Genomic DNA, 12,444 nt, shown 5'->3' with positions numbered 1-12,444 from the left:
GTCACTATTAAGAACAGAGTCAAAGAACAGTTAGTATTTATAGCTGTTTCCCTGTCTTTTTCTTTTTGGTTTCTTAGGCTGGAAGTTCCACAAATACGCTCAAAGCCCTCCAGATTGCTCTTGCTGATACTGACACTCAAGCTATTTACCTCTTGACTGATGGGAGACCTGACCAGGTAATTCTGAAATGAGGAAACAGGCAACACAGTAGTGTAGTGCTACAACGATAGTGTCAGAAGGCTGAGGAAAATATATGAGATGAATACCATACCTGCAGAGCTGAGTCTCTCAGAGGTTGTCATAATATCAAAAAATTGTGCCTGAGAAATGTCTGTTTGTGAAGGGATTTTGGTTAGAACTCTCCACTCACAGTCCAGTGTTTGGTACATGATAACTCATGACATTTCTCTTGAGTTGTTTAAAGGATCTGGGAATGGATTAAACAGTAATGCTTTATGTTACTATCAAGATTAGGATTTGTGTTAAATAAAACTTCCCTCTAGCTTAGTACAAATATATCATGAATTAAAAATATAAAAAATTATGATGGTCCCATGATATGATTGGTTTTAAATATTAAAACCCTGCAATATTGCGTGATGGCTTGAAAACCTAAGAAGAAAATTATTAATAGCAAAATTAAAAGAAAACCAACAAACCCAAGCTTGTCTTCAACATTTTTCCCCAAAGAACATATCAAATATTTGATATTTCACTCTCCACAGTGAAAATCAGCCCTTATGCTGAGAATGGCATTTAGAAAATACTTTATTTGTCCTTGAAAATTTAGTTTGGTTGTAATAGTAGATATTCAGTAAAAATCCTGACTTTTTACTTGAGTAAATAGCTAAGCTGAAGGTCACATGAAATCAATTACTGAAGCATATTCAACAAACCTAGGATTCAGAAAGCATTATAAACTTGCAGAAAGAATCTCTCTGTACGTTGATAAGGAAGAAAAATGCTAAAGGCCCACCTTTTGTTCTGTTTTTCTTAATAAAAAGAAAGTGACTCACAAGGTAGGGTGGGTATGTATGCATCACTTTTTAATATTGCTTTTACTTTTAATTTTAATCTTTGATATTTTCTAAAGACAAGCTGATTGTTACTGGCTATCACTCATTAAAACTTATCTTAAAAATGATTAAAATATTTGCATTTTTTCACACCATTGCTAGCTAGGAGAATATATTAATATTCTATTAAAGAATAATTTTGCTCAATGCACATTTATTCAGATTCTTCATTTTACCTAGTTAATAATGCCTTTTATGATTTATATTACACTTTTTCAGATGAAAAGGGGGAAATGACCAAGATTGCTTTTGACTATTAATGTGCAAGAAACAACTATATTGCAAATATCAGGAAAAAGCAACATTTATCAAGATTTATGACAGTATCTTGAACAACCAAAGTGTTATCAGAAATTAGAGAACAGAGTCAATAATTTCTTCCTACCAGATCTTTCAACATTTTTAAACATGGTAGATCTTTTACTTTCTCCTCTAATTTTTATATCTTTATTGGAGGAGGATCACTAGCTTTCCTATTTTCTCAGCCTTGATTTTGTTTACTGGTATTGATGAATGAATATTGTCATTGAACTAATTTAGCTTAATAAATGTATCAATGGTCATATACATCCAAAAATATTCAGTTATACACATCCTGTGATACTCTACAGCAATGTAGTAGTTTAATTTCCTATACTTTAGTAATTTCCTTTAAGACTTCAGAAACAAAGAGTACTGATTATATTATAATTTACATTTTATTTTATTGGAGTATCATTAATGCATTATCAGTGTTTCAAATTCAGTTTTAAATTAGTTAATTTTATATAATTAGGAAATAGCAATCCATAGAAAATGTATGCTTTTAACTGATATATATCTGTCTCTATGCAACAGTATGACTGAATAAATTCTTACAAATTCAACATATTTTGATAAATACATTACTAGATGCCACATGTTTAATAATTTTTTTTTTATTTTCAGCCCCCCCAGATAATATTGGCTCAAGTTCATCTTCATCGTAAAGTTCCCATCCATACGGTATCCTTCAACTGTGATGATGTAGAAGCTAATAAATTTTTGTATGAACTATCCACTGAAACAGAGGGACGATTTCATTATTACGACATTTATTTGACTGCTCCTGATGCTGCAGAGTTTATTGTTGTGAGTATCTGAAAATAAATGTCTATTTCTTCATGCTTTTGAAGGAACCACAGGGCTCACATTATTGTGATTTCATATTATAATAGGTTATTCAAAAAAAAGGGTTAACCCTAGTCAGATTTGTAATTATGTGAAAGCAATGAGTGTGACATTTTTTGCTTATGAAATTTTATGAGACCGCAACAAAAAAGCCCAAATGTTATGCAAAGTACATTTGTAGAGCTGCTGTCAAAAAAAAAACCAAAAACAAACCACCAAAACCCAACCAACCAACCAAAAAAAACCCCAAAAACCCAACAAAAAAAACCCAACCCAAACCCAAAAATCCAAACCTGAAAACCAATCCCCAAAAAACATACAGACCAAATTTAGCTCTGGAAGAAACTCGTGATCTCTGCTGTCCCAGAAATAAAGTAGTGTTTAAAACGAAGCTATGCTTTGTATCCTGCTAATGTAGAGCTGTATAGGAAGGATGATGAATGAATGAATTTTGCTAAAGGTTTCCTCTGCAATCGCCACTGGGGAGAGATCTCTAATGAGTAAAATTACTGGGGTAGCAGTGACCTATCTATTGTGACTTAAGCAGCTTAATCTAACAACCCCCAATAGGAAATTTCTGAATAACACAAACGTCCATTTAATGCATATTCTTGGTTTTTTAATTAAAGTTAACACTCAGTTAATTAGTTCCACAAATTTTAGAAAAGATGGTAGTGGAACATGAGATCAACCAGGAACAAGACAGTAACAGGAAATTTAGAATTTTGCAGACACTGCTTAGAAGGAAGATTTGAAAATACTCCTGAAAGATATCGGAGAGTGTACTGGGCAATTTTCGTGATTCTGATGATGTGGAATGTGTGAGATTGTGCATGTTGGAATGATGAGGGCCAGAGATGTGTTGTTCATCTCTATGTTTCTGGCCCTGTGGGAGTTGTACAGGGATCATCTTTGGAATTTCCTTCCTGTTTCCTCCTGTAGTCCAAATGATTCCCAGTCAATTCCAATGTTTTCTTCAAGAGTATGGTTTTTACTTCCCATTTTCCAAGGACAGTATCTGGTACAGCTGTGATCTGTAGAATGACAGGACAACAGTTGTAATGTGCATATATTGTATTTTATTTATTTACTTATTTATTTTGCTTGAGGGGAACAGGTTTAAATTGGAAGTGGGGAGGTTGAGATTGGACATCAGGAAGGAGTTCTTCATGGAGAGGGTGTTGAGGCACTGGAACAGGTTGCCCAGAGAAGCTGTGGATGCCCCGTCCCTGGAAGTGTTCAAGGCCAGGCTGGATGAGGCTTTGAGCAACCTGGTCTAGTGGAAGGTGTCCCTGCCCATGGCAGGGGGGGTGGGACTAGATGATCTTTTAGGTCCCTTCCAACCCAAACCAGTCTGTGATTCTATGACTCTATGAACCTACTGACATCTTTGCTTTATTCAGAAATATGACTGTTTGTATCTCAAGGGGTAAGTGGCTTGTTAGGGAATGCTTATCCTTTTCCTAAAAAGGAAGAATAATTTGAAAGGTTGTATTGCCAAGCACATTTTTATCTTGCTTTCTGTAAGCTTGTTCATATATAGAGAAAACAAAACAAACTTTAATTTAGAAAATAGAGAGACTACCTGAAAAAGTATACAAAGTTGTACAGCTGTCCTAACTGAGTCATTATTCAAAATTATTATCAGAGCTTATATAGTTTCAGTTCGTAAGCGAAACATGTTTAGGAGTAATTGTAGTAAAACATCTGATCTTCTTTTTGTTAGAAAAAAGACATTCATCTTTTGAAAAGAGAGATTGAACAAGGAGAAAGAGACCTAGAGAAAGTGAAGACCTTTTATGATGAATGTCTGATGATGGATTGCTATAATGGAGAAAATGATCCAGAGAATAAGTATGTCCTCATACTGCTATTATGTTAATACGAGATAGGAGCTATATCTGTTCCATGTCACCTTTTTCATTGTCTTGAGTTTTTAACCTTTGAAATTCTCTGGTTTTAAAAAGAAAGGTGGTTGGTTGGAGTTTTTTTTGGGGGGTGGGGGGTTTGTTTGTTTGTCTGTTTGTTTTTTTAAGAATTACAGTAATGGAAAAATGTGAAAAAACACACTAATACTGTGACGCTGATACAGCAACAAAATTATCTTAAGTATCTCAATAGTTTCAAAATATTAGGAATAGTTAAAGAAAAGAGGTGAAAATAATTTTCTGTCTCCAGCACATGGTAAAGTAGTTCCCTCTGACCTAGAGAATTAATGAAAAATCACTGTTCTGTTTGGTACAGCTGACTTGGTACTTCATGACTAAATTGCCACTCATTGGGATAATCTGATAGAAACATAAATTACATACAGATGTGTTTGTTTAAAAGATGGCAAACACCATGAATGAAATTCAGCTTACTTCTTTTCACGTTTTTGATTTTACAATGTGTGCTTATGTTCATGACATATTTATCCTTGCTTCTTATGAGAAGACAATTAATTTCTTCATTAAAAATAGTTTCATGTTCAGCATTAGTTGAAAAGCCTGTTGAAAATTTCATGGTGCCAAGAATGGTCAAAAAGAGGTCCTTCCACAGCATACTGAAGGCAGGCTCCTGAACCACTGTGGAATTTTTCTGCATATCTGATTATACTGAGCTTCTGTTTGGAGAACACACACAGGCTTAGCTTCAAACATGAAATGACTTGCAACCTCTATGGGAGCACTGCCTTAATAAAAGAATAGCTTGCCTGGTGCCTTATTGATCTGTGCAGAAATAGTACAAAAGCAAAAAAAACCCTAGATTTTTAAGCCAGAAATCTATTAAAAACAGTATGTTGAAATAAAGATATTAAAAATAAAGTAAGATAAATTAAAAGTGGAGGGTCCCATGGAACAATTTCATATGTCTGAAAGGCCAGATTGGATGCCCAGTGTCAAAACATAGGTAAATGTTTATTTCAGAATTTGCTTTTTTTTTTTTTTTAAATTAATGCTGGGAGGTAGTTATATACGTGTGTGTCAGTTACATATATATGTGCTTATATATATAAGTATAATGTGTGTGTAATGTGTGTATATATATGTATAATGTGTGTGTGTGTTTAATTTTAATTGCTGATGGTAGGTTTACTCTTTCCCCCAGGATGCAAAGTGGCCATTACAGAACATTCTCAGCTTATGAAAAACATACAAGGGTGTTGCCTTAAAAGTACAAACACCATTTAAATAGACTAAGAAACGACTTTTAGACAGTTTAAAAAGCAGAGAATATTTTAACTTGCCTTTGAAATGCAGACTAGGATAATAAATTATTTTGCACTGTAGGAAGCATTTGAAATGAGTATTTAAATTACCAGAAGAGTTCAGTTCAGTGGTTTTTAAACCAGTGATACATGTTTGAAGTAATTTTTTGCTTGTTTCTTTTTTTTTGTCACATACAAGTAGTCATCACAAGCAGACACATACTGTGTCTTCTGTAACGGAACATGTCGAAGAGCTGAGTAGTAGTACTCTTTGCAGTAGGCTGTGCTGTGCTTCAGAAGAGCCAGAACCCACACCACATCAGCAAACCTGGCAAACCACGGCTGACAGTCCAGCCCGAAGGAAGAAAGCATTATATGCAGGTAAAATGAACTCTAGTTGTTAGTGCAATTTAGTTACTCACTTGAAAAGTTTAGGTTGAAAATAGCAAAAAGCATCCCTCTTTGTAGGAACAAATGAAGCCTTTGGTGATTTAAATAACCATCTTTCTGAAATTCTAACTTCTCTTCACTTTTACGTTTCAGATATCTTACTCATTTGACCCAAACAGACAGACAAATATCTGCTCATTTATGCTTCATCACATGCTCTGTGATGAACAATTAACCATTTGGACAGAATGTTTTAGGATCTCTGGAAGCAGTCTTTTAATAGTAGATATGAAACCTTTATTTATTTTTAAGTAAGTAAAACACTGGTGAGAATGAAGAGCTGATCTATGTTGCACTAGTTACAGCATTACTTACACTTACATTTCTCCCTACTGCACCTGTAAAAATACATTTCTATTTGAAGTCTGAAACCAAGTTTAGCTGGCTGATGAGAAAGAAGTCTTCATCTTCAGGAAAGTACAAAGTACAGATTAGTGATGAACTAATTTTGTCTTTGAGATCTTGTGTAGGCAGTCCTTTAAAAATTGGGACTGCATACCAAAGAGGAACTGAAAAATCCTAGGCACCTATTTGAGCAGTAAGCTCTTCTTTTCTTTCCCTTTCGACACCTACAGAGCAAACAAAGACGAGTCTGCTGCGAATCCTGAGCCACAGTGTGAAATCTAGGGATGCAAGCCCAGAGGAAGGAATATCTCCTGAAAAAAAGAGGTTTTCTGTCAAAAAGAGTACGAAATGTACAACCATTTTCAAAGGCAAGTTGACAGAACTGGAAGCTCTGCGTGGGGCAGCTGATATTTCTCCTGCTGTTTGTAACTGATAGTGCCTCATTGGTGGCAAATGAGACAGACCTGAAGTGCAAAGGACCAGAAGGCAGCAGAGAGCTGGGCAGTTGGGAGGGTCTTGTAACCAGGTCCTTCCAGCAGTGGCTGCACTGCTGCCAGTGCCCAAGCTTTTCAGTTTACACCACCTTAGTTATGTTCACAGTACGCAGCAGCTGTGATACAGCTATGTCTTAGACTGCTAAAGGGATATCACAGTGGCTTCTTATCAATGGAATAAAAACATGCTCTCTGGGACAGACACATATGTAGAGACAGAGTCTTTCTAATGGGTCCTGGATATAGATCCAGATAGTTTTAATTTCTCTCAGTAATTTATACAACTAAACTTTATGATAGGTCCTCTAAGTTGTTCTAAAATTTCACGTATGATACTTAAAGATGTTTGACTTTTTTACATTTCAGCATCTTATTTTTAGTTCTTTATATACCTTTTTTACAGATTGTCATAGTGGTATGTCTTAAATTAACCACTCCTGGCCATCTCATTAGTGATAGTACGTGGCATCATATCTTGAATTGGGGAATAAACTGGTTAATCTTTCTTTTTGGGTTATAAGAAATAAATGCATACAAAGTTCAATTAAAAAAAAAGTTATTCTCCAACTATTTTATAAATTTCCTCATTGATGAATTAGGGCTCATCGAGCATATAGTAACACTGTTAGTATTGATCAAGCACCAAAAAACACAGGAAACATAATTCTCATTAGTTTAGCCATTGAAATAGACATTATTGTGTAGTCTTTGTGACATTACTAGTAGACTCAAATAAAAAAATGATGCTATTATATGTCAGCTTATTTATGTATGCTTTTGTGTGCACATAAACTGTGAGATAATGAAATGAAAATGTTTTATCTTAGATCTGAAAGTGCAGAAGGCTGTGGAAAGGATATCTAAAAGGTATGTGGGTGCATATATAGATACATCACAAAAATTATAGCTTATATTTTTCTTCAGCCATTTCAAACTTCTCAGATGTATTTCTACCTTGTGCTGCATCTTACAGTTCCTTTTTTTCTAGTTCTCTAGATATGTCTTCAGCTCTTTGGTTAAAGACTCATGGCTTGGTTGCCAGGCGACTCACCGTCATGGATGCCTTAGCTCCTACAGCTGTCCCTCATAGTACCAAATACATACCAGTTCTGGACAAGCATGTGGTTTCTAAAGTATTTGATGAGGTAAAACTCTTATGCTATTTCAAAGCAAACATAAAACTTGGTACTGTTTTCAAAAGGATTTTTTAATTAATTTCTATAAATATCATAATTGCATTCTCTAGTGTTCATTGTAGGTGGTTGATGTGCACTAATTGTTCACTCATGTAGCAGTAAGAAGATAAAACTGATAGCGAGTAGTATTTCTTGCAGACTTTACCCTTGAGTTTTAGAGCTATATATTTTTCTTTCACAGTTACCAGTTGATGGCAGTGTGCAGCCATCAGGTGTTCAGCAATTTCTTGAGCACCACAGCCTCTACTGATACGTATTAATTCACTAGAGTATGTATTCTAGGTCCATAATGACATCTGGGAAACTGTGCAGGTGTACAGTTTGTGGATTTGTACATTCTCAAGATTTACATTTGTCTGCCAGACCTTTTGAAAAGTATTGGAATTCAGTAATTAATACTTAATATTGACAGGTGCAGACAGTTGTGAGGTTCTGGGCGTGCAAAATACACAATGAATTGTGTATCATGAAGCACTAATTCACATTCTATTTAAAGGAAAGCCATTTTTTGGCAAGTTGCTCTAATTCTTCTTGTGTGATGCATCCTATGAAAGCCCTATGTTGCAACTCATTTTAACTAATAAAACCTCCCTAAACAATACTCAAAGAAAAGCTAAACAGCATCTGTTTAAATATTAGAGGGCAAGAAAGGGTTTTGTAATAGGATGTGGTAAAGAGCAACAGATGAACACATTTGTTGTACGTTTTAAAGTCTTCATGTTTGTTTTTTAAATTTAGGAATGGGAATTTTTGCTATAGCATGCAGACTGTGGAATCAAAATCGGATCCTCTGTTTTAGTAAAAGCAAGTCAAAACCAAGGTCTTTAAATGTGAGATTTTTTTTGTATGCAATAAAAAGGTGGCTTTTTGTATCAAAAGCATTAAAAATATGTATTTTAACATTACAGATATAGAATAGACATTTAAAAAAATCAGATATTCAATGACTGCAAAAGTGTACAAAACAATCTACTGTAAGTGAAATGTCAAACGAAAGAATTGTGACTTTCACATAACTCTTACGACTGGTTTCTGAGAAGTCTCTTCCCATCTTCTTCTAAATATGCCTACTGAGCATAGCTCTTTCTGCCATATTTCTAAATGAAGACTCCTTTGACTCCTTTCCAGACAATCCTGAGCTGCATTTGAACTTCTATTTGCAAAACCAGTAGTCTGTAAAACATAATGGTATGTGATTCAGCAAGTGATACACATACTTTTAAATGGTAGTTCATGGGAGCTTATGGTAGTCTAGTTCAGGGCTGAATTAAGTTCATTGTTCATAGAATCAATAGCTGCTGTGCAGTATCTAAGCAGTGATCCATGGGCTTCCTTTAGAGTCAGGGACATAAACACAAAATTGTATATAATTTTTACCACTTACCTGCAATCCCCATTAGTTGTATAGAGCCACCCAGTTTCTCAGGCAGTGGAAAATTATTGTTCTATATGTGGAGACAAGGATTTTTCTGTATCTGAAGCAGGGTAAAGAAAGGAAAACGAAGGTTAGGGGTTGCACACGAGGTGAAACCAGTAGAATTTATGAGCTATGGAACCCATTCTCCCTCAAAGCCTCATGCCAGCATACCAAGGAAGAGCAGAAAATAGGCTCTGGGACTAGACCTACAGCTTGAATAGCAGGCATTAACAAATTGATTAAGAATCTTGATTATTCCAGTACCTCAGAAGACTTTATTGAAGATAATAAATGTACAGACATTTCTACATTCTTCCTTCTGAGATCTTAAGTTTTTTTGGTGTGGAATGCAGGCATCCTTGTTCGTTTTTCTGGGGATAGTATTTTTATTTTTGGTCTCTGCTAGCAATGATGATGGAGTAACTATGAGCGGTTTTCTCACCTTGGAGATGCAGCAAGCAAAAGGTTTCCATGACAACTGTTCATTAACAAGAGGCTGACCTGTTGTTTTCAATTCTGTGTGACCTGTTAGTTTCACCTGTGTTCCTTCAAAGATTCATTAAACTACCTATCAGATTCATATCCAGAAACTAAAAAATTAGTAGTTTGTGGGCTTGTCTACATTATGCTGTGGCAGTTCTGGAGCAAACCTTCCCTACAGAACCACCTGAGTATCTGTTGAATATCGTGGCATCATAAATACAGCTTTGCAAGTCATGGAGTTCTGACTCAGCGCTTTGCTCCGAATCAAGTTCAGATTTAACCAACCAAACCGTCTTGTTTGGTCTAAAGTAAGGAAGATTTTTCTGGAGTTATTGGGTTTTGGTTTTGTCTTTAGATTTTTGAAATTTCAGTTTTGAAATAAAAGCCATTTTGGCACAAGTGAATTATTTTGATGTGAAAGTTTAAGTATTTAATTTAGAAAAATGACAAAACACTCTGGCACTAAAAAGCTTCCCTGTGATTTCTTTCATCTGAATCTGTCAAATTTCACTTGACTTCATGAGCAGTTTTCAGAGCTCTTAAAGTATGCATAATATTTCAAGTTAACTATTTGCTAAGAATGCATTCCATTCTGGTTTTATTCTTCGGCACTGCAATAATGTGTTTATGTTTGTCTGCCCCTCATATTCTATTCAAAGTGCTTTATAAACTGTATTAATTATTAATTTTGCATATGATGCTGTTCGTACTTGGAGTTACTCTGGGAATTTGTAAGGGAATGTAGGAGAGGGCTTCTACATGGTGAAGCCTGCTGAAATTTTACAAACTTTGTATGCGTAACAGCAGACAACAACCACGGCAGTATGGAAGTGGAGGACAGGTACTCTCAGTTTCTTGCCTTTCAGCTTTCAGACTCCACCTGGAAATGACAGGGAGCCAGATTTCATGGCTCACGGTTCTGGGCAGAGATTTACCTCACCTTTCTCCAGCAAGATACTTCACTGACATGTTCCCATTAACTTTAGCTTCTAAGTGATCATAAGATTAATTTAATATGAGGAGCTTTGATGTGGTCTGGCACTGATGTGACACAGATTTATTAATCAGAAAGAAGACATCCTCAGAAAGAGAGGGGAATATAAAGTCATGCCACGTCCTGAAAAAATGGTCATACAGCAGTGATTTGGAATCCAGCTAGGCTGTGATGATTCCAACACAAATAAAACATCACTGAAAAATGTTCTAAATTAAAGAAGTCTTTATATTGTTTTATTTTCTGCTTGCTTGCTTATTCCCCCAACAGGGGTTTTAATTTTATTTAAATTGAACCTCATCCATCTTTATGTCATCTATATCATGGTCTCACAGAGGCACTTGGAGAAGCTTCCCACTCAACCGTATGTATTGAAGACAGTTTTGGGGAGACTAAGATTCTCCATCTTCTCCATTTCTTTCTTGGATGTTTTTCTGTTTATAATCATCATCAGGACATTGATGTATAAAATAGCTTTTCTTATACAAACCGCTGAGTAATTTAAGAGGCTGAATAACAGTGGGACTTTGAACTGAAAGACAGAAGGAATCTTTGCTTCTGTCATGCTTTTTTACCCTTTTCTCTCCCTTTTGAAGATCTACTTGTAAATGTATGGCTTTCTATTTTATGATGAAGTTGACTTATGTAGATGCTGTACTGTGAGATCTGAAAAGTATTGAAGTTTCTGATTCGGACCAACCTGGTTAGGTTCCTAAGCATCACTGTGGTTAGTTAGGACTAGTTTCAGTGAGCAATATCCGCCTTGTTTACTCTTCAGTGATCAGTGTGATGGTGAAAAATGTCTCTCTCCACCTTAGTACTCTAACTCATTAGAAAATATGGTCCTCCAGAATAAGAGTACTAAATACACTTAAATAAGTAACTATCACACCTGTATGGTAGCATTAGGCACTAATAAGTATAAGATAGTGTTGTTTTAAAGCAATAAAATCTGGAATATGGTCATGATCTAGGCATGCTTTTCTCCTTCCTGATCTACCCTTCCATTATTAGAGTGACCTTTTCAACGGTACTGATTTAGTTAGAATTAACTAGTAATTAGGAATCTTAATTTGCAACTTCTGCATAAAGGGATTATATAATTTCAGAAGATTTTTACTGAAAGGCTGGAAACTATGTCTCAATTCTGACACTTACTTGGGGTGTTCAGATCTTTCTTTCTGCAGCCTTCCAGTGTTCCTTCTGTCTGTTCTGATTCTTGAACATGGACTCATGGGCATTCAGTTATTCTGGTGGGGGAAAAGTTGTATGAGAAATGAAGTCTTTGTCTTTTCTTGTATACTAGATATTACCCTTGGCCCATGTTAGCAACAAGAAGCGAATCACACTGATTAATCCTCAGGCGGTGAATCTTGATGTCTATAAAGAGAAGCTGGAACAAGCAATTAAATCCTATGAAAGGCAAGTCTACTCATCAGAAATTTATCATATCTGCAGTCTAATTTCAGATTTTTTCTTATGTAGTGGGTATTTGCTCACACGTACTTTGCTCAATACTGGTAATTCTGCACTCTGACACACTTTAATCCATCATCAACCTATTGGAAAAATGTTTATTTTCTTAAAAAGAATGAGTGAAAAAGAATGAAAAAAAACAGATGATAGGCAAGGAGATGATAAATAACATGT

The 12,444-nt window shown here is 35.3% G+C and overlaps 1 protein-coding gene across 1 annotated transcript in view; it reads left to right on the top strand.

Annotated features, from left to right (window-relative positions):
- VWA3B (von Willebrand factor A domain containing 3B) overlaps positions 1-12,444 on the top strand; it is a gene marked incomplete at its 3' end in the record, with an annotated part of 64,141 nt that overhangs the window by 32,857 nt on the left and 18,840 nt on the right. The window contains 8 exon segments of the mRNA XM_010154787.1: positions 78-176; positions 2,004-2,186; positions 3,952-4,079; positions 5,618-5,796; positions 6,441-6,605; positions 7,532-7,571; positions 7,693-7,849; positions 12,101-12,216. Of these exon segments, the coding sequence (XP_010153089.1) occupies positions 78-176; positions 2,004-2,186; positions 3,952-4,079; positions 5,618-5,796; positions 6,441-6,605; positions 7,532-7,571; positions 7,693-7,849; positions 12,101-12,216 (1,067 nt within the window).

The sequence above is a fragment of the Eurypyga helias genome, unplaced genomic scaffold, assembly GCF_000690775.1.
Source record: "Eurypyga helias isolate BGI_N326 unplaced genomic scaffold, ASM69077v1 scaffold11857, whole genome shotgun sequence".
In the NCBI taxonomy this organism is placed as follows: Eukaryota; Metazoa; Chordata; class Aves; order Eurypygiformes; family Eurypygidae; genus Eurypyga; species Eurypyga helias.
This window is presented reverse-complemented; position numbering and strand designations above follow the sequence as displayed.